This window comes from Vidua macroura, chromosome 2 (assembly GCF_024509145.1).
Source record: "Vidua macroura isolate BioBank_ID:100142 chromosome 2, ASM2450914v1, whole genome shotgun sequence".
Classification (NCBI taxonomy): domain Eukaryota; kingdom Metazoa; phylum Chordata; class Aves; order Passeriformes; family Viduidae; genus Vidua; species Vidua macroura.
The window spans coordinates 65,116,773-65,141,804 of record NC_071572.1 but is presented as its reverse complement, the minus strand read 5'-3'; the positions used below and the strand labels follow the sequence as shown (position 1 = coordinate 65,141,804).

Here is a 25,032-nt window from a genome sequence, read left to right as displayed (position 1 = left end):
TGCCAAGGCATCTGAAATTAATTTATGAGTGATTGGGTATTAGAAGTTCTGTGCAATCAAATTGTATGAGTGAAATAAATGAACTTAAGAGCTTTGGGGGTAACCTATGAACCATGTGCTTTGGGTCTTAAGTCCTGTATCTTTTTTTTAAGTCAGAGCCTGATCTGAATCATTATAGTCATTCTTGTTTTCAGTGGTGAGCATAAGGAGATACCTAAGGAAGAATAAATGATTCAAACAGGTATAATTTAGTATGTTTCCCAGTACTCTTTCAGCCTTTGGCCATTTTTAGTGAAGGGATTTTCTGAACCTGTTGTGCATTGTTACTCTAGTAACCTTCAGTGAAGCAGCTCTTCCTGGTGTTTTCCCAGCTTCCCCTCGAACCTATTTAAACTTGCCTCCTCAGTATCCTTAGGCAACAACTTCTGTGCATTAGGAACTTTTTGACCTTGCTTCCTGTCACCTTCACTAAATGTTCTAGTTACTGTCAGTCCTCATCCATCTTCCTCATGTCATTTGCAATTTATAGATCTCTTATCGGAGTTCCTCTGTGGTTACTCATCCAGCGTGACGAGTCCCACAGTACTTCTTTCCTCCTCAGTTTGTATCCATTTCTTACCTTTGGTAACCTCACTTGGCTTTCAGTGTATCTCTGTTATCTCTGTTTCTTATATATCTGGTTTGATAGCAGGTGACTGTGTTTCTACATGGTGGCACAATTATGTTTTCTGGGTTTTTTTCCTCTCTTCTTTTGCTAATAATTCATGATATTTGATGTGGGTTTTTATTGCTGATGAGCACGGAGCAGATATTTTAATGGAATTACCTATCATAATTGAAAATTTTGCTTCTGAGTGACAATGGACAGCTCAGAGCCTGCCATTTTCTACATCAGGTAAAAATTTTTTGTTCAAATACATTATACATTCACGTATATTGAACTACATCTGCTGTTTTTGTTGTGCAGTCACTCTGTAGCTATTTGCAGTTATCTGTCAGCCTTATAGCCTTTGAATAGCTTTATGTAAAAAAAAATAATAAGCAGATCAGGGTATAAATTTCTTCATTGGTTATTGTACTTTAGACCAAAACATTCTGTTCTCTTCCTTGTCATGGGAGATAAGGAGTAAAGAGGCAAAATGGTTTAGTTTGATTTGTATGGACAGCTTATTTTTGGAGATGAGATATCAGTACTTCTTAAAGGCAAAGATTCTGCCTCTGTTTACATGAAAAACACACCTGTCTGTCTAGCCATATCCTTGTGGGTTTTAGTGCCTGCTTTTACTGTGCAAATTACTGATGAAAATATTTCAGCCAGTTCTACTTTTTTCTAGTTAGTGTGAAATCACACATCTTACAAAATCTGTTAGACTTTGACCAAGGTCTGTGCTGTATTCTGTTGATGCCAGATTATTCCTAACTGTCCTGTTGGATACAGGCTGGCCTGATCCTCAGGGGCCATAACTACATATAGCATCATTTCAAGTGGCATTTTGGAACCAAAGATTTGATTTTTCTCTCTGCTGTTCTGTACAGATAAAGTTCCTAACGCAATGTGGCAGCAATGTATCTGGATTTAAATGGTTTAGATGTGCTCCTCATATGCAGGAGGACAGGTGGCTGAGTGCCTCAGGGTGTATGCGAAAGGGAATAGGGTAGGTTGTTTACTGTTTTGGCCAGAGACGGTAGTTTTTGTCTCTCAATGCAAGTCACTTTACAGTCTCTCAGTAAATAAAACCCCAGTAATTATTCTGAGACCCACATACAGTTAGAGTACTTCATATGTCTTATCTTGTATATTTTTGTGCCATATGCATTTGTGTGACACTGCTTAGCTATGGGACACAGATTTCTGTTACCTGAATGTTGCAAACTAGCTGCATCTTAGCTCTAAGTAATGTTGAAATTATTTTCAGTGAATGATTTCAGGTGGATTTGATTAGAGTGCATCTAATGGAAATTTTAATATGTTTGATAGGAATTCAATAACTTGAGATGTGGTTTGAAGGCTGATTATTGTATTTTGATGGGTTATGTAGCTGTCACTTGGATTTCCATTTTGAATAAACAACATGTTTACTTGTTGTCTAAAATACTTTTAGAATGCTTTAGTGACAACACTTAGAATGCTGTAATGAGAGCATCTGCATACATGGATTCTGATTTCAGGGTCAAAATTCCTATATATTTGAAGGTCTATGAAAAATGTATTTTTTGAAGTAGAGTTGGAGAGTTGCTTTACTCATTCAATGATGATACTTTTGACAGGAAGGTACATGGGATGAAGAGGGTTAGTTTTTGTAAAATAATTCTGCTTTTGATGAGAGGCTCCTATCACTGCCAAAGAACAAATAATAGAAGTGATGATGTACAAGAAGCTCAAAAAAAAAGTAAACTCCAAGGACTTTTTCTAAAGTTGAATTCTAGGGCAAAATGTGCAGCTTGCTATTTTCTCTCAATCAAGTCTCAGAAGCAGCTCAGCCAGGAAAATTCCTTTTTGGCCAGCCTCTTAGGAATGCTGGGACAGCTTGTTGACTTGCACTCAGTGGAAATCATGTGTGACACAGCAGGTACTAAGCACTGCAGTTTACAGCACTTTTAAAAACACAGTAGTTTTCATACTTCTATACACTCCTAATGCTAGAAAGTGGATGTTATTTTAAAACTTCTCTTTAGATCCCTTATCTGCATTAGAAGATCTGATCAGCAAAAATACTACTGCACTTCTTACCACTCATAGAAACAAAAACAAAATCATAACTGAAAAGGTAAGGTCTCTAAAGAATTGCCAGGAATAAGATTCTGTGTGTGGCCATGGTTGATCCCCTTTGGATTTGTACATTTTGACTGTCTCTAAATACAGTGTGAGATTTTTTTAATTCCATGGCTCTGTTGCCTGGCAAGGCCTAAATGCATAGAGATGATGTTCACTTAGATAGCAACTGCAAAACAGGTACATTTGTTCCTGGTGTTTAATACATCTCCTTATAGTTTAATTTTTTTATGCTGTTCAAACTTTTACAAAAAGTGTTGGCTTTTTCTCATAGGCTTTCCTATGCTGCTCTGGATTATCATACCTTGTAAATAAAGTTTCTCTGAGCACAATGTTGCCATCTATTTCTTTCCATCTCCCTTCTCTATCTTACGTCTTCTTTGCTCTTGAATCAAACATCTCATCTTTCTTTCTGAGTTCATTGTTTCTCTCAACCCTGGCACAGAACTGTTAAAGGAGGCTTTCCCCATCAGGGGAGCCCCTGGGGCCCAACACCAATAGGCTTTGCTGAGAGAAATGGAGAATAATATTCTTATTCTACCCTCTTTGGTGTTAAAAGCCCCCTATGTAAGAATCAGAGTTGTGCCTCACAGCTGCAGGCTAGCTCAAACTTAGGTTTTGTCTGCAAATATTTCATATGTTTAGTCAACTACCATGAGCTCAGAATTCAGAACTGAGAATTTTGAAGTTTGTTTTGGGCCCTCTTGGATAAGATTTCCCTCAGTTTCATCATTTAGCCAAATTTATGTCAGTCTCACCAAGAGTACTGGGAGGTACAAAGGATCCAAATGCCATCCTGTTAAACACCAAAAATAGATTAAGGTACTTGAGAATCGTATAAATGGAAAAAGATGTATATGAATATTAGTTTGCCGGAAGTCCTTAATGTCAGAAAGAAGTATTTACCAGTCCTGCTTTCAGATATGGCTAAATTGTGTTGCAGATTTTTTTCCACAGTCATTTAATGTGATGAGCAGTAGGCCTGAATAATTTTGGATTCACTCTCTAACAATCAGAAATATTTGTCTTCATAAAAAAAGTATGCTGTTGCAAAATTCGGTAGGTTTTGAATTTAAAGTACCTTTTGCCTATCACTAAGAATGCTCATTAATCTCTTTTTAGTTTATTTTACTTAGAAAACATAATTACAGCATGTTTTAAGCTGATATAATAGTCTGAAATAAAAGCTCTGGAAGAAGAAGTCTGAGTCTGTGTTCTGGACTCTTTCTGTGTAGGAAATGAGCACACTGCAGACCAGTGAAGTGAAGCATCATCAGTTGTTTGCTGCTCAGATGGGAGGCAGACCTGCACAGGAAGAGGATTGCTCGGGGTGCTGCATGGCACACGTGCTTTGTTGGTATTAGCACCTCAGAACCACTGAGTTTCCTGAGTTTTTGCATGACAGCAAACTAGATGAGGCATGACACAGAACTAAACCACTTTCCTTTGCTCATGCTCAGTTACTGTCAGGGGGATAAGCATTTACCCACATCACTACCTCCTTGTGCCAGCCCTGGCCTTTGGCTGCTGTGTTGGCTGTGGCAGGATTTGTGCCAAATTCAGCCTCTTACTCCCTCTGGAGTCACTTGAATTGGTACCCTGAATGTAGCAGGGTCCCTTTTTGCACACAGCTTTGCCTGGCCTGGCACAGATGTGGTCTATCCATGGTGCAAATAATCTTCAAGTGATCCTTACAAGAATTACGAGGAAGATGGTTATATGGGGAAGTATTAACACCTTTTGGTAGTATAAGTTATACTTCCTGTCCATGGATAGTATGAATAATAAGTGATCTCACTCTGCAGTGCAATTCAAGGTGTTTACTGGCCTAATCGGGTACTAAAAAATTATACCAACCACACATCTGTCTTTAAGACTGCCTATTTTGGCCAAGTGTTGGTTTGAATATCTATTCCACTTGAAGGCTTTGGAAGATGGTTGAAAGGATGCTGATTCAATCTTGTATATTTCACATTAATTCATTCATGTTTTTACCAACTTTTCTGTATTTCTGTGTTCAGTGAATTAATTCAGCTTTTCAAAGACTGAGTTTACTGTTGTTCCTGGGAAATTCTGTGACAACTTCAGCTTCATTTATACATACAGATATTAGGCTTTAGACTTAAGTCAGTGTTCAGTTAAATAATATTGGACCATTATTCACAAAGATGTCTATGAGAGGAGGTTGAAGAAAGCAAACAGTGCTTGAACAACATGTTGTTACTGATGAGTGGAATTATAGTGCAAAAGCAACAGACTGTTAAAAAGTAGAAAATAAAACTAAACAGCCAGTGTCCAGCTCGGGTTTTAAATCTGTGTATGTGTTACATTAGGGATGTTAAATCATGTATTTTGTAAGGATGATCTAGTAGGTCCATTGAAAGTCTTGGTAGTAAAATCAATAAGTCTGTCAGCTCTTAGTTTATGTTGCTACTTAAAATGTTATAGGATTGACTATCCTTCACAACGTATTTGTACTTGTAAATATTCAGATCAGTTTTATACAAATTGTTTCAGAGTAGCATTCTCTAGAGGGCTTTTTCTTGTAACCTCTATCCTTCTGCATAAGTAATTAGAGATAATAATTATGGGCAAAATTATTAAATCTTCAGCTTGTCAACACACCTCTTTATTTTTGACAACTCACATTTTTCTTTATGTAGACTGGGTTTCCTTTGTTACTTCTTACTCCTGCCAGCACTCCTTAGGTTTTTCTTTCATGGTTATATTTATTACCTCATATACCGGTGGGCTAGTGAGGAAAGAAATTAAAATGGTTTAGGAGTACCTTGAGACATTTATATGTGTGGATAAATGCCCCTTGAACAGAACTGGAAGTAATGAAATTTTCACAACTTGGATTGTAAAGCCAAAAGCCCAGCTGATGAGAGCTGTTCATGGTTGCTGCTGTATGGACCACTTGTTTAGCAAAAAGCAAACATAATCCTTGGATAGAACTTTGCTGAAGAGATGTTGGTGGCACAGTTGCATGCCAGTTCACAAATGAAAGAGCAGTGAGCAGACAGACTTATTAGTTTGTGGAGTGTTATAGATTGGCAAAAACCCTGGTCTTCTTCCTTCCTCTCTGTTTATATTCCACTTTCTGCTGTGTATTAAGTTAATTCTTTGGTTTTGTATCAATTGGGCAGTAAATACCTGCTATAAAAGCAATGACAGCTGATAAGCAGTTTCACAAGATGAAATTAAATTTTGAATTCTTCAAGCATTGCCTTCTGCCATTTTAATATCTTTTTTAAAATATGAGAACAAAAGGAACCAGGCTGCTGGTGAAAGTTGGTGTATCAATGTAAAATGATTTCTAAGCAAAGGAAAAGATGGAGGAAAATTCAATGTGACATTGGAACCAGCTTTTTGTTTTCCAAATCATCCTTGCCCAATCCTTACCCAAAGTCTGCCATTTCTTCCTTTTGGTATCCACTGTGAATAGCACAGACTTTTACCATATTCCTTGTATCTGTTACGAAGGGGCTGATGAAGAGCCATTCATGGAAGGTTGCTGCTTTCCTACGCGTAATAAACCCAGCTCCTCCAGGACACAAAGAAATGTAATAGTTGCCTCCAGTTAGTTAGTTAAATTTTTTTTTTTTTTTTCCTTAATACATGATAAATTGAGTTATTGGCTGAAGCTTGCCATGTTTAGGGCAGGTTTTTAGGTTTTGTTTATGGAGCAGCTTACAGATGAGGAATACTACAGCACATCGAAGTTTAGTTGTATATGTTCCTTCCGTGAGTCAGTGGCACAAGTAGGAGACAGAGCTTATGATTATTCTTAGGGACATTTCATCCCAAGAATAGGCTAATATACTTTGGTCCCTGAACAATACCCTGTCCTTATATAGCTTTTAAAAAGAATCATTGCACAGAAGCAGAGTTGATCTGATTGCCAAATATGATGGTAGGCATTTTTTATCTCTGCAAGCATGTTGACAGGAACCTATGGTTTCCTTTGCTTCCTCTAAAGTGTTAAGGAATACTCCATTGTTCAGATTATCTGACTGTGTTCTACACCTGTAGATTTCTAAAAAAGAAATGTTGGGGTTTATTTTTTAGTTTGTTTTTGTTTTTCTTGTGGAAGTGTTATTGTTGGGGGGGGGGGGTTTGTTGTGAATTTTTTCTTTGTTGTGGGCTTTTTTACTAAATCTTTTTCCTATGTTTCCTGTTTCTGAGAAGGGAAGTTCTATTAGAGGAAGGGGGATGAATGAGTCAGGGTTATACTGGATTATCAAGAGTGAGCCACTACCAGCATGTATAATTTTTAGTCTTGTTCCTGTGTCTTCTGGAGATCTTAAAAAATTCACATATTTCTTCTGATCTTTTTCCTCTTCTGCATTTTGTCCTGGACTTAGTGCATTCTTATTCGAGTCACTTATCAGTAGCTAATGGCAGAAGTATCATCTGTCAAGGGGTTTTATGAGCAGCTCTGATTGTCCTCATGGTGGCAAAATAAAAATGGGAAATAATTTGTAAAGAACTTTTTTCACACATGGAAATCTGGGTCACAAAACATAAATTCTGAACTCTGGGAGAGTGGAGTGACAGAGCTCAGAACATGGATTTTCGTTTCCCTGTTTTGTACCTGAATCACAAGAGTCAATTCTGTTCCTTTGGATTAGTAACATGTATTTTATAGAATCCTTGTGTTTTACCACAGTTGAGCATATGGATCAGAAATCTGTTTTGAATAGAACTAATTAAGTGAAATGAACTCTGTACATATGCTTTGGATTTTGAGGCTTTGGCGGGGGGGGTTGGATTTTTAGAAGTCAAAATAAACAATTCACCTTATGAAATTCATATTTCAAACTTTCTTTCATCTTAGCTCCTATGCAGTTATGATTTGCAGTTTTGCCAGCTAAGAGAGCTGTCTTTGTATGATTACTCTGTAAAATTATTATAGAGAAATTATCTGTTATTTAGGAGTAGTTTGGTGTACTTTTGTGAGAATTCTATCTGGAAAATATTCTTAGCTGCCAAACAGATTTTATTCTAACCCTAGAGACTGTTCTTCCATGCCAGGTGATTAAGTTGTGTATTATGAGTTAGAAAGTTGGTGTATTGCTTATTACAGCAGGTAATTGTTTAACAAAGTGTATCAATGTGGATACAGAAAGATTAAACACTTACTAGATGCAATGAAGAAGGAAATCCAGCAATAACCTAATTTTTAGAATGACATAAATAACTGCAGAGATATGCATTCATACTCCTTTTCCAGACTGGAGGTTTTTTTTCAGAAATATTTGTAGTTGTAAAATGAATTTTTTTTCATGGGCATAGTAATATATAAGCATGAAAGCAGAAATTATATATACATGTAGGTAGATATAAACATTTTCAAGTTTTTGCAGGAGTAACAAGTATGTATTGTTAAAATTACTTTGTCTTGGTTATTGTCTGTGACATCCAATAATTCTGAAGGACCAGAGCACAGATGGATGCTTTGCTTTGTGTATCCAGCACAGGCTGGATCTGCAGTATGTTTTTGTTCAGAGCTCTCCAAGTTTGGAGCTCTTTGAGCATTTTGTTCTGTTCATCCATGTCCTGCAGTAAATGCAGGACTCAGGTGCTCCTTCCACCTCATAATTAAAGCCAGTGGCAGAAAGGAAGTGACATTGCCTAATTCCCTGTCCAGTCCTGTTTGCTGGACCATACTGCCTTCCAGCAAGTAAAATTACCTTCATACAGTGATTACAAAGTTGACACAGCCAAAACTTATCTGTGCTATGTTATGCTGATCATGCTTCACTTGATTTTTCAGTAGATGCAGGAGGGTAGGACTGCTTTCAGACCTCCGCTCAGGTCAGCAGCTGCTGCTGCTGCTGTTTTGGTTTGGCTGGGGTGTTGTAGTATATCCATTATCAAGCCCTGTTTTCACATTGCATGTGACTGGTATTTAAAAAGTCCTTCAGTCATCAAATCTTTGCAGTATTCTCTAGCCTGACCTCACTCCTGACAGTTGAAGAGAAAATTGATTCAGAATATAGTAATTTGCTGAGAAGTGAAGACACACAAAATTCTTGTCTTCAGGCTTTTTCTCTATTTAGAAATCTTACTGATGAGGTATAACTTCAAAAGACAGATTCATTCTGAAATGAAAAAAAAAAATGCATCATTCTCATTAACCAAAAGATTAATCTACTGATTCAGTAGATCTTTACAAGTTTATACGAAGTAAAATTCAGTTTTTAGTCTTTGCATCTTAGGTGTTCTGGAGTTGATTCAGACCACATTGGTTCTTCAGTAGATCTATCATGGGCTAAGATGTTTGGCAACAAACCATAGACTATGACTGACAAAATGCTGCTTCAGAAATCAAGTACTACAAAGGATTTGACCTGTGTGGTGTTAGTTTGACTCAGTGAAAGGAAGGTAGCAAAAATCTAAGCTTGAATCATAGGAAAAAGCTAGCAGGTGCTGAGTATATTGCAAGTAATATGGATGAGACCTATACTGTGTTACATGAAATGCTGTTGATATAACATCATTTAGCGTTAACATATTGTTAGATTTTACCACAGTAGCTATTATATACTGGTGAATGATCATCTTGGTTCAGTTTTGTATAAAGCAGCATTGTTGATTTTAATTTCAGAAGGTTAAGGTTTTTCTCATCAGCATGAAATCCCTTCTCTGCAGAAATAAAATGTCTGTGCTCTGTTCCACAGCTAAGGAAAGAAGATGGTGTTATTTTGAGCTGTAGCTCCAATGTGATCCCTTAGGATATCTCCCCTGCTGGTATCCAGTGAGTCAAAGGGTCTCTGGAGCATATCTCTATCTGCTCAGCTCTTCTGCTCCACCGGGCCACCTGTGCAATTGTCCTTTTGCTACTGCATTAGTCTTTGCTGTGACCTGGAGAAGAAAGCCTTTGTTACTGCAGGAGATGCAGACTGCTTTCTTTACAGTCTCATGGTGGCAATGAGACCTAAAATAGGTGCTGAGGTCAAACAGTTCTTTGGCTTCCATTAGAATTATTCACTAAATTGCCAGACCTTGATGGGTTTAGTTGTTTTTTTCAATTGAATAGGACCTAAATACTTTGTCTCAAACTTATGAATGGAAAGTAAGATGGAAAATTTTTGACACTGCTCCATCCTTCATATGGGGGAAGGAAGGGAACCAACCTAAGTTGAAAAATGTAGCTACACAGACAGCCAGGTCTGATAAAGTGGAGTACATGCTTCCTGAGGTGTCCTGGGAAAGCCCTCCCCAACACAGGAAAAGCACATTGCTGAAATGGATAGACATCGTCAGGCAAGTGAAATTCCCCGAGAGGGAGAGTCATTGGCCCACCCCAGTGCCATCATCTCTGCACCCTAACTGTTGAAAACCATTTCTGAAATCAGTGAGCTTTGTATCTTTGCCTCAAGAAGATACTGAGATCTGGTATCACATTAGTATATCTGAGCAAAAATGGTGCAATATGTGCTTTGCGGTTCTAAAGAAAAAATATGTAAGTGAAAAATTGAGGCATGATTTATCATGGCTTTTTGATACCAAAGAAGGACTTGAGATAATGATCTCATAGTGTAAGAATCAAAATTAAAGAGAAAAAAACAGATATCCTGCATATAAATTACCAGGAGTTTATCATCTCTTGCTGTCTGTACATGCTGTGATATATGTTCAAGCACAGACAAGCTTCTAGTTGGTTTCGAGTTTCACCTTTGCCATCACATAAGAAGCTGTCTCAGATGTTAAAATACTTTTTTTCTTGTTTATACAAATGCAAACAAAAAATAATTTTACTTTTTTCCTTTCCTTACGATTTTGTATACTGGAACAAAAATGTCCTGATGCACTTAGTGACTGGTGCTGTTCTAAGAGGGAAGGAAGAGGCTTTGTGATTTAGATGGAGCCATTTGGGTGTGTGTCTCTCCTGTGCCTTTACTGCCCACATCCTAGCAGCTGCTGGTTCTGGCCATGTCCTGTGCAGCTGTGCCCAGCAGGCAGTGCCTCTGCAGGGACAGACATACTCTGCCCTCCGGGCAAGGAAGTGCCCCAGGTGGCACCTCTGGGTGACTTCATCCCTTACCTCACTGCAGGGCTCAAGCCTCATAGATCCACTAGGTGAATTTGTACCCGAAAAGAGCCCCAGCAGCGCAGCACGTTAATGTGGGACACTGATTGTGCCAGGCAAGGCCGAGCTCTGCTCAGACTTGCACCGAGTCGTGTTCCCATCTGTTCCAAGTACAGAAAGCTTGTCGTTTAATCTTAGGTCTAGGGCAGACTGAGGAAGCCACATGAAAAAAGCTGTTGCTTGCTCCTCTGCATCAGGCTTGAGTTCTGAGGAGTAAAATAATAAAGAACACATGGGTGTAATTAAAATACTAAGGAAATAGGAAGGGGGATAGCAAGGAACTATTGAGCATCCTAATTATAGACATCTGATTTTACTGAAGGAATTAGAGGACTTAGCCCTATAGCCATTCTTAATCTTGAGTGAAGTGAGAGTGTATTCATCTGGGATTGCTTTGTTTATTTTAAATTACCCATGTTTTCACAACAACTTTATCATCATTTTCTTGGTAGTAAAATCGATAGTAAATCTGCAACACAGCTTCCCCATAAATCTCTATTATAAAGTTCACAAATGTAGTTGAAATAATTACCACCTCAGTGCTAAATTGAGTGTTCTTTTTGGAAGACCCCAGGAAATATGTTCAACTAAAATAAATGTCTATCTTAATACTTCCTTCCATGTGTCAAGGAACTTAAGAATAAGTTTAAATTTATTTAAAATACTGTCTTTAAACAGACTATAAATTACATGATTGACAAGCATTTGACTGTCATTTTCATTAAATTGCTTGAGTAATTTTTAAGTAATACTTGAGATGGTTAAAGGTGAACTGGCTTGACATTCATGGGACACTTCTAACAATTTAAAATACTGCAGTGGAATTCACAAGAATACAAATCCTTCATCAGAAACAGCTCGGTCTCCTCTATTTTGTATATTAGCTTGGGAAATGGCCCTTTTTTTTCCTTCAAGGAGCATCAAGGAATCTCCAGGCATAAGCTCTTACAAAGTTTCCTTCTTCTTTCTTTTCTCCTCTCCTCACCATTTCCTACAGATTTTTTCTATACAAAAGGATTATTTGCATTTAAGGATTATTTGTTCTTTGCACTATACTAGATGGGATTTCTGTGCCAAAAGCTAAGTAATTTTTAATTAACTGATACAAGCCTGGAAAATGTATGGAAATGAGACAATAGCAAAGAAGCTTGATTTTTTTGTTTTTGTTTTATTTTCAACAAATTAGGTTGTTTATAATATTCTAGTGAAAGCAAGTTTTAACTAGAGGGCATTTGAAAGGAGAACAAGAAGTGGATACACTAAGAGAAGGCTGAAAAAAATAAAAATAATAAAACAATCATAGGAAAAAGGAGTAAATCTAGTTCTGTGCCATATTTATATTTCTAGAAGCCTGGAATGAAACAGGTTTGTTATGACATACAAAACTATAATTTTAGGTTTTTGAGTGTGGGGTAGTTTTTTGGTTTTCTTTGTTCACTGGGGTTTTTTTAATGTATAAGCTGTCTAATTAGTAGTATAAATTCTTGCTTCTGCAATGAGTAAATGAAATAGAAACACACAAGCGTAATGCACAAGAAATGTATCTGAATATGCAGTTGAAACTCAGATTTTTCTGTTGCCAAAAAGTGGTTTTATGGAGACTTATGATAAATACATCCTCAAAAGTCCATGGAAATACAAACCACTGATTTGTATTTTTTTGTTTTCAGTTGAAAACTCAGTGGATTTTTTTGTGTCACACAGTGATTGTTATACAAATACATGGGATATGTGAAATACTGAAAGATTGATTAAATTCATTAAATTTGAAGGATTTGATGTGATTTTTTCCCCTTATTCTATCTGCAGGAGAAACCTTACAAAGCTGTCTCTCATCTTCAGCCACATGTTAGCAGAAATCAAGGCTATTTTTCCAAATGGACAATTCCAGGGTGATAACTTTCGCATCACCAAAGCTGATGCTGCAGATTTCTGGAGAAAATTCTTTGAAGATAAGTAAGTAACTTTTGTAAAATTCTCAATTCTTTCTAAACATAAGCATTAAAAAAATGAACTTTTCACAAATCCAAATAAGGGTTGGTGGATGTTTTGACAATAATTTCTCATCTAGTTCTTTAAATTGGCTGAAATTGCTGAGTTCATTGTTAGTGGTTGTTTTTTTTTCTAATGCTGTAATTTGCTCAAAGGTCGTTTTGTCAATGGTACTTGAGTTCAGTCTTACTGCAAGAAGATTATTTGTTCCATTATAGGGTGAAGTTAGTATATTGCTCTCACAAAGTATATGGCAAATAATGTCCTTTCATATTAAAAATTTATATATTCTACAAACGAAAACTCTAAAGTTTGAATTAGGAACTTGATATTAATTTCATGGCCAGTATGTTTCCTTATCTCACCTTTCTAACTACAACAGTATTTGATGGAATGAAGTGTGTGAAATGTAGATAGGTGATTTAATCCATACAGGAAATGCAGTAGTGAAAATGTAAAAGTAGGCATATGTGGGATTTTTGCTTTGTTTCTGGAAAAAAAAATCCATTTTGAATACACATATAAGCTAGTAGAAGATGTGCAGCTTGTTCACTTTCTCATGTGGAAGGTTTATTAAGTGTAACAGTGACATAAGAGGAATGCCAGAGGCAATAGGTTGGTGTATTTTTCATTATAACAGAGCAGTCATGATCATCAGCTCTGGTATCTTGCACAATGTAGGCAGAATAATTTCTGCAACAATCAGTTGCATCTTCTGAGCATAAACAGCTCTTTAAAGTAAGTCATTTTTTTTATTTAGAATACCAGCGTAGTTGGTTGGCACTTTTGCAAATCAATTCTGTTCAGTGTGAATTTGCAAGTTTCACTTCTATGTTTTTTTGTTTTGTTTTTTTTTTTTTTTTTGTTAGTCTAAACACACTCACTGTCAACTTTCCTCTTTCTGGGTTCATAGTAGTATTTTCTGGTGATTTCTTTCCCATGTAAGTAATGTCAGAGTGTGATGAAGTTGCTATATCAGTCCTCTGTTTTGTTAGAGAAAAGGAATTTAACTGTGTTCCGCGTTACCCATTTTAATGTGAATTTTCACATTAAAATTGTGAATAATTTTCAAAATAACTTCAAAAGTTCAGCTAAAGTTTTCTGAAGGATTAACTTAAGTGACATGTAGGGTTCTCTATCAGACAAGGCTGTTCAAAAACATGTCAGTCAAGAAAAGAAGAACAGGATCTTTGATAAAATGACTAATGATCATGTTTGTTCAGTATTGCTATTTTTTCTTCCTCTCTTTTCCCCCTTTGCTTAGGAACTCTCAGAATTTAAATTTCCATGTGGTACTTCTCTTTTCCTTTTGGGCTCTGTCCTTGAATGGCCTTTAGCAAGAGTCTTGATTGCAAATTGCACTTCTGTCATTAGGATTTAGAGCTCTCCTCCTCTGCAAGCTGCTGTTTCTTTCTATCATTTCATCTGAGCCAGTTTCCTCTGCTCCCATGTTCTCTGTGCTGTCTCTTCGGGATTCTCCACTGACTTCTACTGTCCGTGGGAGTTTCAAGAGATTCCCTTCTAGTTTCTTTCCTGCCAATTTCCATTGGGAGATAACACAATAGATAGGTGTTTGAGGTGTCAGACAGTGGGATACTGTAACATACTAGTAAGTTTTTATCAGAACAAGGTTGATAAGGAGAATCTTTCAACTGCATCGCTTCATCTGAACAACTCAGCTCTGCCCATGTCTTTTTCTTGCACGCACTTAATTTCTTCTCACTCATCTCCTGGACCTATTTATTTCTAAAACCTTTTATGGCCCCAGAGCTCTTGCCATGCCTTTTCTAGGCTTTGTTTTTTTCCTGCTTATTTAAATTTCTGTATAGAATGCAACTTTAAATATGAACCTTCAGTACAAACCCTTTGACCTTCTCTGCTCTCCCCCGTATACTTTGATAGGGGGTTTTTGGTATTTGGGGTTTTTTTTGTTTGGTTGTTTTTTTTAGGGAGGGTGACTGGATGTATGGATTTTGTTGTCTTTTTGCCTAAAACATCAATTCATCCAAAATGTCGAAGAATCAAGGCAGTTTGGTGACATGCAGTTAAACATATGTATCTTTGGTTTTGTAGTGTAGCCTGATTTTTTTTTTTTTTTTGAGTTATTTCTGGTCAGCTGTGCTTTACTTTCAGACCAAGTAAATAAGCACTGTTACTGGTGTTCCCAGCTTTTCTCCAATAAAGTGAAGCTGGTTTTGATGCCTGTCTTCTAAGCAAGGAGCAGTAGATCTGTGCTTGGCAGCCTTGCCATTACCTCAGGTTTAGTTAACTGTGCTTAAGTAACTATAAAACAAGTAACAGCATATATGTCAAACAAATAGACAAGAAAAAAAGTTTATTTGGCATTATGCTTAATCTCTTTGTTAAACAAAATGCCTGAATCTTTTAAAACATTAATATTTTCTAATCCTTTTATAAGTATACGGCAGATATACCTGTAAGCCACATCCTTTACAATGGATCTGTTGTGACAAATTAGTTTGCAAATATGCTGGTATCACTTCCCTAAAAGCAAAGCCTGCATAAAGGTTTTGCAAATGACTCATAATATCTTTCTCTAACCTGGCCACCTAAAGGTAGGCCCTTAGGACTTTCTGAAACCCCCAACTCTACTTAGGCAGTGCAGGAAGGAACTTGATTGTGTGTTCCTGGCTGTAGCTCTGTTTACAGGGCAAGCCTGGACCCCTCACTTGTTTCTGAACAGTAGCCCTTACTTTGTGTTACTAACGTTGCTCAAGATTAGAGCATAAATAAAAAGTTGTGCTGGATCTTGGCTTCTGATGGTAAACTGTAGTACAAAAAATATTTCTATTGCAGTTTGATCTGATTGGAAGGAGGGAATGTGAAGTATTAGATTAATTCATGATTTTTTCAACATAGTATTGTCATAAAAACCTTCCTGTTTCTAAACATAATGAATTGGATGCTTTTTTTATCGAATCAACTTTTTGCACTCATTTCTTTCTGAAATAATACATTTTTTAATTTTTAATTTGAAATATTTTAAATAACAAGAAGGTCACCAATAGTAATTTGTATTTTTAAGTTGATTGGCTTTCAGTTTTTGTAAATTTGACCTACACTTCCTTTTACAGAAAGCAGCATGTTACAGTTTTCTGAAGACTGAAATCCAGTAATACAGTTTTCATGAGTCCAGTTTGTACTTTAAAAAAAAAAAAGAACATTGTTTTTTTACTGCTCTTTTCCAGTGAATGGGGAACTTTTAATTTTGTTGGTTACATTTTTCTGTCTGAACACTTGCTGCAAAATTGTGCAGCTGCAACTAAGTTTATTTATCCTGTTACTAATAAGTGTCATAGTCTGCAGTCTTTCTTTTTGTGTTTAGAGCTAGTCAGGTGTAAATTCATGTGGCTTCAAACTCATGAGCAAAATAAATGGCTTGGCTCTTCGGATCATACATCTAGCTGCTCTTTGGATTTCTGTTGAAAACACTGTGTGTAGAACTGAGTGTACAGTGTGTACACTGAGTGTAGAACTCAGCAAACAATTTGAATGGCTCCCTCAGAGCAAAGTGCTGAGATAACCACATATTCTTGGCCTTCAAATACCTTCTCAGCTTTCACATTTCTGGTATACCCCTAAAAAACTTCTAGACAATGCCAGTAGTTGGAGAAGCTTATCTGGGAGAGAATGCTTTGTGAGAGCAGCGGATATATCAATAATGGAAATCATCAGCCCTCACACAGGAAGTAAGTGTAAAAGGAGCACACAGTCAGAGCCTTTACAATTGTGAAATTTTTCCAGTATTGCACGTTTCAGAGGAGAACGGGAGACCTTGGAAGTCATAGGATGCTTGGAAGGGCTCTGAAGACACAGTGTGAGATTTAGTAGTGTATAGGGAAGATTGATACAAAAAGGTGGGAGATAATGAGATTTTGATTGTCAGGACGGAAGGAGAAGGAATAGCTGTATGAAGAAGGAAAAAGTGGAGGTATTGATTTCTCTGCAAGGACAAAGTAAAGCATGTGTCCAAATTAGGGGGTAGGTGAAGGAGTCAGCAGTGTTCAATAGATGGCCTGGGATTATTTTGGTGTATGGATTTTGTCAAGGAAGTTGACAGAGAAAAGATATCGGGGAGATTGGGAATAGACTATTTGGATTTGCTTCTGAAAACAAAATTCAGGAATGAGTGAGAATATTCTAAAGGCTGAATGCCTGGAATAGGTTGTCTCTGGCATTTTCACAGGCTATGTGGAAAAAGAGAGCTTCTTGAAAAATAAAAAGGACCTGACTAAAAGAGAACTAAGAAATAAATTGGCACAAACTTTATCTATAGCAAGAAAAAACTTGATAATGTCAAAAGCAGGAAAGTGGTGAAGTTGAGAAGATGTGATTTTTTTTTGAATTTGTAGTGATTGCTGGAGTACAGTGATTGGAGCAAGTGGTTTCAGTGGAGTGAATCTTCACCCCTGGTTCACCATTATAGTTGTGCTGAAGCAAGTGCTAGTTACATGCATGGCTAAGCAGTAATGTTCAGTGCAACTGTGAAATTGTAAGGCATGTAATCAGCAGTTACATTTGTTTACAGACATTTTAGTAACCGCCCCAGTGGGTTGTAAGTATGCATATAAAACACAATCTGATAGCATCTTCATTACCAACATTTTATTACTGTATAGTGCTTGATGAGAATTTCCCTTGATTTCTCACTCATTTTGATAACACTTTACATCTTTTACTGTTTTGGGGTTTTTTTGTTTGTTTGGTTTTTTTTTTGTTTTTGTTTTTGGTTTTTTGTTTGTTTGTTTGTTTTTTGGGTTTTTTTATTCTGAGTAGAAATGTGCAAAATGCCACAGGGAGCAATCCTGAACTGAGAATGAGAGTAAGCAAGATGACCTACCAGATCTTTCAGCTTCTGAATTTGAAAACTACAGAAGTCATGCAGGGCTTGGTAACTATTGAAGTTTGTTACACAAATTTGTGATTTGTGGCTGTCTTCACATTGCAGAATGAATCAGAAGCAAAATGTCAATATTCTTAGATTTTCATTTTTTCCATAGTTTTGCCATTTATTTATCTTTTAAGCCTTTTATTCTTTATTGTGGAACTTTAAAAACGTTATAGCATTTTTGTTATTTTTTTCAGGTAAATTGATTTCCCACCTTTTAGTTGCTGAGGAAATAGAAATTCTTTCAGTGTTGGGATCAAAGACATTACTGTTTTAATGCTCATGTACTTTTTTCTAGATGAGGCCTGAAATGTATTTATTTTTTATTGGAATTTATGAAAAAAAAGTGGCTATTGATTTCTCTATAGCAGTTAAATAGTGCATTTCAAATTGATATTCTAAACTTTGAGTAGCTGTAGTTCTGCTGTGGTCAGTGCTTTTTGGCTCAGGATAGCGCAGACACAGCCTCAGTGGTTTGGGTTCACAGAAGAAGCAGTAAAACAGGCAGACCACAATGTACAACTTATCTGACAGTTAAATGTTTTCAAGTTCAAGAGACCTCAGATAAGCTAAGTTTTAACACCTTGTTAATCCCCTTAATTTATTACTTGATTTTCTGTTCTTGCTGCTGATACTGCCCAAGAGCCCCATTACTGCCTAAACAGTGTAAAAATACAGACTGAAGAGTTGGTCCTGGCCCAAAGAGCTTCAAATCTGAGTATGAACTAAAGTGTAAAGGGAAGCCAAAGACAGAGATGAAAGCAGAAGAGGCAGTGATCCAAATGCCATCACCTTCATCACTGTTAAGACTGTTTTTCTAGCAACAGGAACTTTTAAAGAAGAGGAGAAGAACAGAAACGGGGCTTTTGGAGTGTGATTCTTTCCTCAGCTGATCAGTAGCAGAGGCTTATTGATAAACTTGTTTAAACTTGAGATAGAGACAGAAGGTACTGTTCTTTGGGTGCTCGGGAGACAGGAATCTCTTTAGACCTCTTTCTTACAAATGCAAGATTAAAAAGGTTTGAATAAGACAACAGGTAATGTTATAGAGAAGAGCAAGTCGGTAGAAAGTTGCAAGACTGGATTAGAAAATGGAAAAGAGCAGTCTTCACAGCTGTTCTGGGTAACTAAGAATAAGATAAAATGGCATGTATAAAAGATAGAAGAAAGTCCTGATACTTGGCACACAAGATGGTGAGACGGGAGAACACATTCTCCATGGATAGGCAGGAGAGGCAATGTTTTAAGTATAAAAGGATGTGCAAAAGCATGAGCATGCTTTGGGTTTGTAGTTAGAGATCAGAATTAAAAATACAGAGAAGTATATCCCTTTGGGGACACTTGGGGAAATAGAGAATTCCTGTATCTCTTAAGGAGCTTGCTGTCTCTCTAGCAATGTCCAGTTACAAAGCTTTGGAAGTGGCTTTTTTTTGGTGGTATATTTTCTCCATTTCATAAGGCTAGTTTTCTCTCTTTTACCTTCTCTGTTCTCATTATATTCATCTGTATTTGTTGGGAGTGATGTCACTATTTAGCAATTGTACTGGCATGATATGGCAAAATTCTTTTTTTCCCTCAGGACTGAACTTCTCAAGCCTTCTGTGTGTCAATTATTTGCTTTGCAGTTCAGAAGCAGTGGAAACATGTGGCCTCTCACTCAAAACTGAAGCAGCAGTCTTAAGAAAATGCTCTTTTCATTGGTGATAAGTCAAAATCCACATAAATCAAAATCACTGCAGACTTACAAAGAATGTTTGTATCTGGGTCAGTGTTCTCTTGAATATTTTTGAGATTGCTCTGCAAACAGTAATGGCCTTTTCATGGTGTGTTTTTTGGCAACATTTGTTGCTTGCAGACAAAAATGTTCACTGTAAGTGTAAGTTACACAGGTACATGTTTACCTCTCTAGACATTCTTGTGGTCTGCTCTGGTTCAAATAGAAGCAGTGTCACTTGACATTCCTGGATAGCTGCATCTCTGCAGTTTTACACAAGTGCCATACTCTTTGTGCTCAGGAAATATAGGCTTCATATATTCCAGGTTTATTTTCATGTCTTTTGCTTTTTAATAATGTAGCAACATTTGGGGAGTTTAAGAAAATCCCATGGACACATGATCAGGGCAGGAGGGAAGAGAGGACCTAAATTCCTCTGCTAAATTGCTTGAAAATCACATGCTAGACACTAATCCTTTTCCTTTAAGCATATGGAAGTTGTGTGGGTGGTGTTTAAAGCACTGTATTTGAGATTATAGTCATAATTTGCTTTGTGCCAACAATAGTAAATAGATAACATCCTATATAACAGTATTTTTAAAATCTTATGTTTCAGTTAGAACACTTTAGAATTCATAGTTTTTCAAATACACTTACTAGATTTACTATTGCAGAAGAAAGGGAGAGAAGTAGTGTCATTTACAGAGGCCTGTGGAGAAATGGCTTATTTTAGTGTTTTTGAAAGGAGAAATGGCTTAGTTTAGGGTTTTTGACAGGACTCTTTAAGAGAACAATCCCAGGGTAAATACCAAGATCCAGATAGTTTTGTTGGTTTGAGAGATGCACAAAAAGCCTCTTAAGGAAATATTTTTCAGGATCATTTGTTTTATTTTGTTTTCTTTCCTTGAATTGGCATGGGCTTGCTTCTATGCTAATGATGAGGAAAAGTGATACAAGGACATGTTGTGTATAAATCATTTCCTAAAAGATTGGCAGGTAGAGATTAGGATTTCCTTGTAAAAGGTCTTTCTGTTCTTTTACTGCTGTACATCATGTACACTGTGGCTTTCTTCATATTTTTGTTTCCTTCTAATATTATCTCTCTGAAGATATTTGAGCTGATAGAGAGTTGCAATAAATTAACATGGACCACAGTAATAGTATGTACGTGTAATTTAGATTTTTTTTTCCCCCAAACTGTATTATAAAAAGAGAAATTGTTACCAAAGCTCCAGGTATATCTGTTTGTAATGTGTGCTTATGCAGTAGTGCTGTAAAATTTGGGCATCAAACCTTTGAGGGAAGTACAGTCACTGTTTACTACCATCCTCTCCTGTGAGAGACTCCCCAGAACATTGTCTCAGCTGGAGTCAGTCATGGACACTTCTTCTACAAGCTTATGTAACTACAATTAAATACCTGAAATACTGAGACCTGCACTTTGTCAGCCTAATTCTGTAGACACCTAATGTTACCAGGATGTCAAATCACATTTTTCTGATGAGCTGAGGCAGAGCTGACTGACTCATCTCCTAGACAAGTGTCCACAGGTTCAGCCTAATAGCATGAGGCATGTGCAGAATATCCGCCAGCCTCTAGTGCAAGGTATCATTAGGACATGATGCAACAAATACAACAAAGATCCCTGAAAATATTTATAGGAGATGCCTTCTGTGGTTCAAGGAGCTGAATGTGGCAGGCAGTGGCTTCATTGCAAACAGGATTTTCTTTTTTTACTTTCTATAAGGACAGGTGTCTTATATATGTAAACATATGTATATATTTAAATAACAATCTAAACATGCTATTAACTAGGACAATCCCAATCTCCACCTTGGTCCTATTCTCTTTCCCCTTCCACTGCCTCTACCACCAACCAAAACCCAAATTAAAATAACTCTTTAGACTCGATTCATGAATGGGTGCCTTCAAAGGCTGTGTATCCACTAAAACACAAGAAAGCAAGAGATGTGAACTGATAATTCAGACAGAAACTCAACTTGCCAGCCATCTCTGAAAGCTTCTTTCATGCCTGTGACCCCTCCCAGATCTCTGCCAGAGGATGTGTTTCTCAGGTACCTGAAAGGTCACTGGGTTTCAGTTATGTAGGAGCAGGAGGAGACAGCATTGCAGAAACCTTCCACCTTGTGAAGACTCAGTAACACCTGCATTTAGTGGGTGTGAGCTGTCTGCAAGGTCTCAAAGAGCTCAGCATATGTGTGGGTAAACTGGAGAGAGACACTGGGGGAGAAATAATCCCTGGCTGGTGCTGTTTCAAAATATTTAGGAATGAAAATTCTATAAAATAGCTGCTGAGAAATAGGAGTTAACAGTTTCAACAACCAGTTCACACCTTTATTTAAAGAAAGCAGAAGATAAAAGACCTATCCCACAAAGCTGCAGAGAAAACAAACTTCCTGAATTTAGTGTATTTTAAATTTGGGCCACCATTATTCCAAGTACTTGTTCTTGGAGAAATCCCCAAAAATAACTTTAGATGTTATTTCATTAGATAATCACTCATTTTCCAGCATCTGGTTTCTGTCTCAGCCAAAGTACTATCCAACAGAGCCCTAAAAACATACTGTCCTGAAGGCTTTTGTTTTCTGTGTTGCTGGTGGAGTGTGCAGGGTGTTAGTGAATAGATAGCCAAAGATCCTACTTATTAATTGCATCTAGGAAGCTGTCTTGTGCAAGGCATGAAAAACCAGTTGTTAACGTGTAGTGTGGCTGTGATCATATCTGATAAATGCTCTATTGTTTTTTTGTTTTAGAGTGACCTTAAAAAAACTCAAAGCAATAAAATTCAAACCTCCCCTGCAAAAAAAAAAAAAAAACAAAAAAAAACCCCAACAAATAACAACCAAACAAAAAGCTCACAAAACCCACAGTCAAACCTGAAACTTTTCTAACCCCATTTCGGCATGGTCCCAGTGCTGTAACCATTCAGGGTGGTTTATAAAGAGAATCAGAAAACATTTTGGAGCCATGGTTACAGTTAGCTAAATAAGCAGTAGGTACTTGAACTAAGACAACTTTAACACCACAAAAGCACTGACTTTTCTACTTTTCTATTTTTTTTTTGTCTGAATTTAATGCAATGTTTTATTCTCTCTTTACCCTAATGAAAATTTGATGTGCATTCTTTCATAAATGGCATCTGATGTGGTATCTCTCTTCAGCTCTTTGTGGTTTCCTGTTTTTCACATACAGATGAAAGTATCTGCTGAGATCTATTAAACTTCCCATTTTGTCATCTATGACTTTCTCAATACAAGCCTGCATGTAACAAGTGGATTTATTTGCACTTAGAAATGTAGTGAATATCTTATGCAATAGAAATACAGGAGTGTATCTTTAGTGTTGTACTTCACATTACTGCTTGTTTTAATTTAGGATAACTGCATAGTATTTGTTACACAGGACCAATTTAATACAGTTGGTTTCCCCCCCATCGTACTAAGTAATTTACATTTCTGCATGAGAAAATACTTAGAAAAACTAAGGCATTTTGAACTAATAAAACTTACAGGAAATATTACTGAGTTTATGAGGCCTGTGTCTTTTGTTGATTTAGCAGTTATTAAAATATTACTGTGAATGTGTGAGATCTTGTCTTGAATAATTATGCATTGGTTATATTTTGGTTAATTAAAATGTTTTTAAAATATCAAATAATCTGATCTCAGTATGTGGCAGAACATTTTTAAGAGATGTTAAGGCTTGGTAAAATTTTGATTTGACCCTAATGACACAAGAAGGATTGCTGTTATTGAGAGTGATAAGATGGAGCACATTAAAGTGATCAACCTCATGCCAGTTTCCAAATAAAAGTACCCAGTTGGTAAAATAACTAACCTGCATTATCTTCAACTTTGCAAATAGAAACTGAATCTGACAGAGCATGGCTTTGTGTGGCTTTGTGTGTTAGAAAGGATAATTCTAATTTCCTGTCTATTAAAGTTAATGTGACTGTCATGGCTTATGACAGGGCTTGGACCACTCTTGGTGGTATCTGGTTGATTGCTGTCATGTTACTTGACCACTGTTCATGGCTTTAGCTATAGCAAAAATCACATAATGGTAGATATTAAATTCATGCTTATCATTCTGGGAAGGGAGGCTGTGAAGAAAATAGTTTTTACAAGCATAGAGATGGTCCTTTACATTATCTCTGAAAGGATGTGAGATTGTTTGCAACATCTGCTTGGTGTAAGGTATTTTGGTTTCTGCACTGTTCTTTCTGTTGTACTCCTAAGGAAGCTTGAATATTTATCATTGCGAAATAAATGACACGTCAGCAGTGTTTAAAGGAAGGTAAGCTATTCTTTTATTTGCTTAGGCTGCTTTTAGAAAAATTTATTTGTAGGGTTTTTTTTTCCTCTGTATAGAAACCAAATTAATGTTACAGTTCATGCCTTTAAAAGTTCCGTTTTGATGTCTAAATGAGGTATCAAGTCTTAAATATGTTAATTTCATTGAATTTGTTCTTTATACCTGTTTAACAGAACTATAGTGCCATGGAAAGTGTTCAGGCAGTGCATTCATGAAGTTCATCAGATTAGCTCTGGTTTGGAAGCAATGGCTCTTAAATCTACTATTGACTTGACCTGCAATGACTACATTTCAATTTTTGAATTTGATATCTTCACTAGACTATTTCAGGTAAGATTTGAAACTTATAGATATTTGTGTGAATTTGAGAAGCTTAGTGCCCTGAGGCAAGGAAGCACATTTTCTTTTAAAAACTGAAAGGACTAAAACATTGTGATCTAGAAATAAATTGTGCATTTCTTTTAGTCCTTCAGAGGTGTTCAGGCAGCAACATCCACATCTGAAAAACTGAAAGCATCCAACAACATCTGTTTCATTTCTGTATGCATCTAGTGTTACTAGAGTAGTTGTTTGTTGCTTACTTCTCGCTATTTTTAAATACATTCCTAGAAATGTAGACCTCTGATAATCAGAGTTTTAGTTGTGTTTTTTGTTGTGCATTTGTATCTACATATATGAGGTGTTTCTACAAACTCATAAGTTAGATATTACTTTCTTTTAGGCTAAATGTAGGCCTAACTCTTTTCTTTATGAGCGTATTTTTGCCATTAATGCTTATTTACAACAAGGAACTATATTTGGGAATAGCATGAATTGTATTACTGTTAATATTTATCTGAAATAAGCTTTTCCTGTATGTTATGTGTCTTTTTCAACCTCATGTCTCTTCTACAGAACATACGTAAGGTATTTTAATCAAAATAGAAGACCGTACTGGTTTGCATCTATATTAGATGTATTGTTTCTGAATTTATCACTTTAGATATTTCTTTTGTATATAGAAACCATTGAGATATGCAACCATTTATTTGATAATTTATTTTATTACCATGTACAGTGGTAAACTAGTACAGAGCCACAAGTTACACTGGGGAAGGTATAGGCTGGACCTGTATTTTCCAATATTAGGAAAAGTATCTTCACTGAAAGGATTATCAAGCATTTAGAGACATGATTTAGTGGGGGACTTGGCAGTGCTGGGTTAACAGCTG

At 36.6% G+C, this 25,032-nt stretch overlaps 1 protein-coding gene across 3 annotated transcripts in view; it reads left to right on the top strand.

Annotated features, from left to right (window-relative positions):
* The window catches only part of CBLB (Cbl proto-oncogene B), a 129,524-nt gene that overhangs the window by 56,695 nt on the left and 47,797 nt on the right, over window positions 1-25,032 (top strand). For all 3 annotated transcript variants that reach the window (XM_053970566.1, XM_053970568.1, XM_053970567.1), the window contains 2 exons: window positions 12,681-12,827; window positions 23,995-24,151. In XM_053970566.1, coding sequence (XP_053826541.1) covers window positions 12,681-12,827; window positions 23,995-24,151 — 304 coding nt within the window. The remainder of the gene's footprint in view (window positions 1-12,680; window positions 12,828-23,994; window positions 24,152-25,032) is intronic.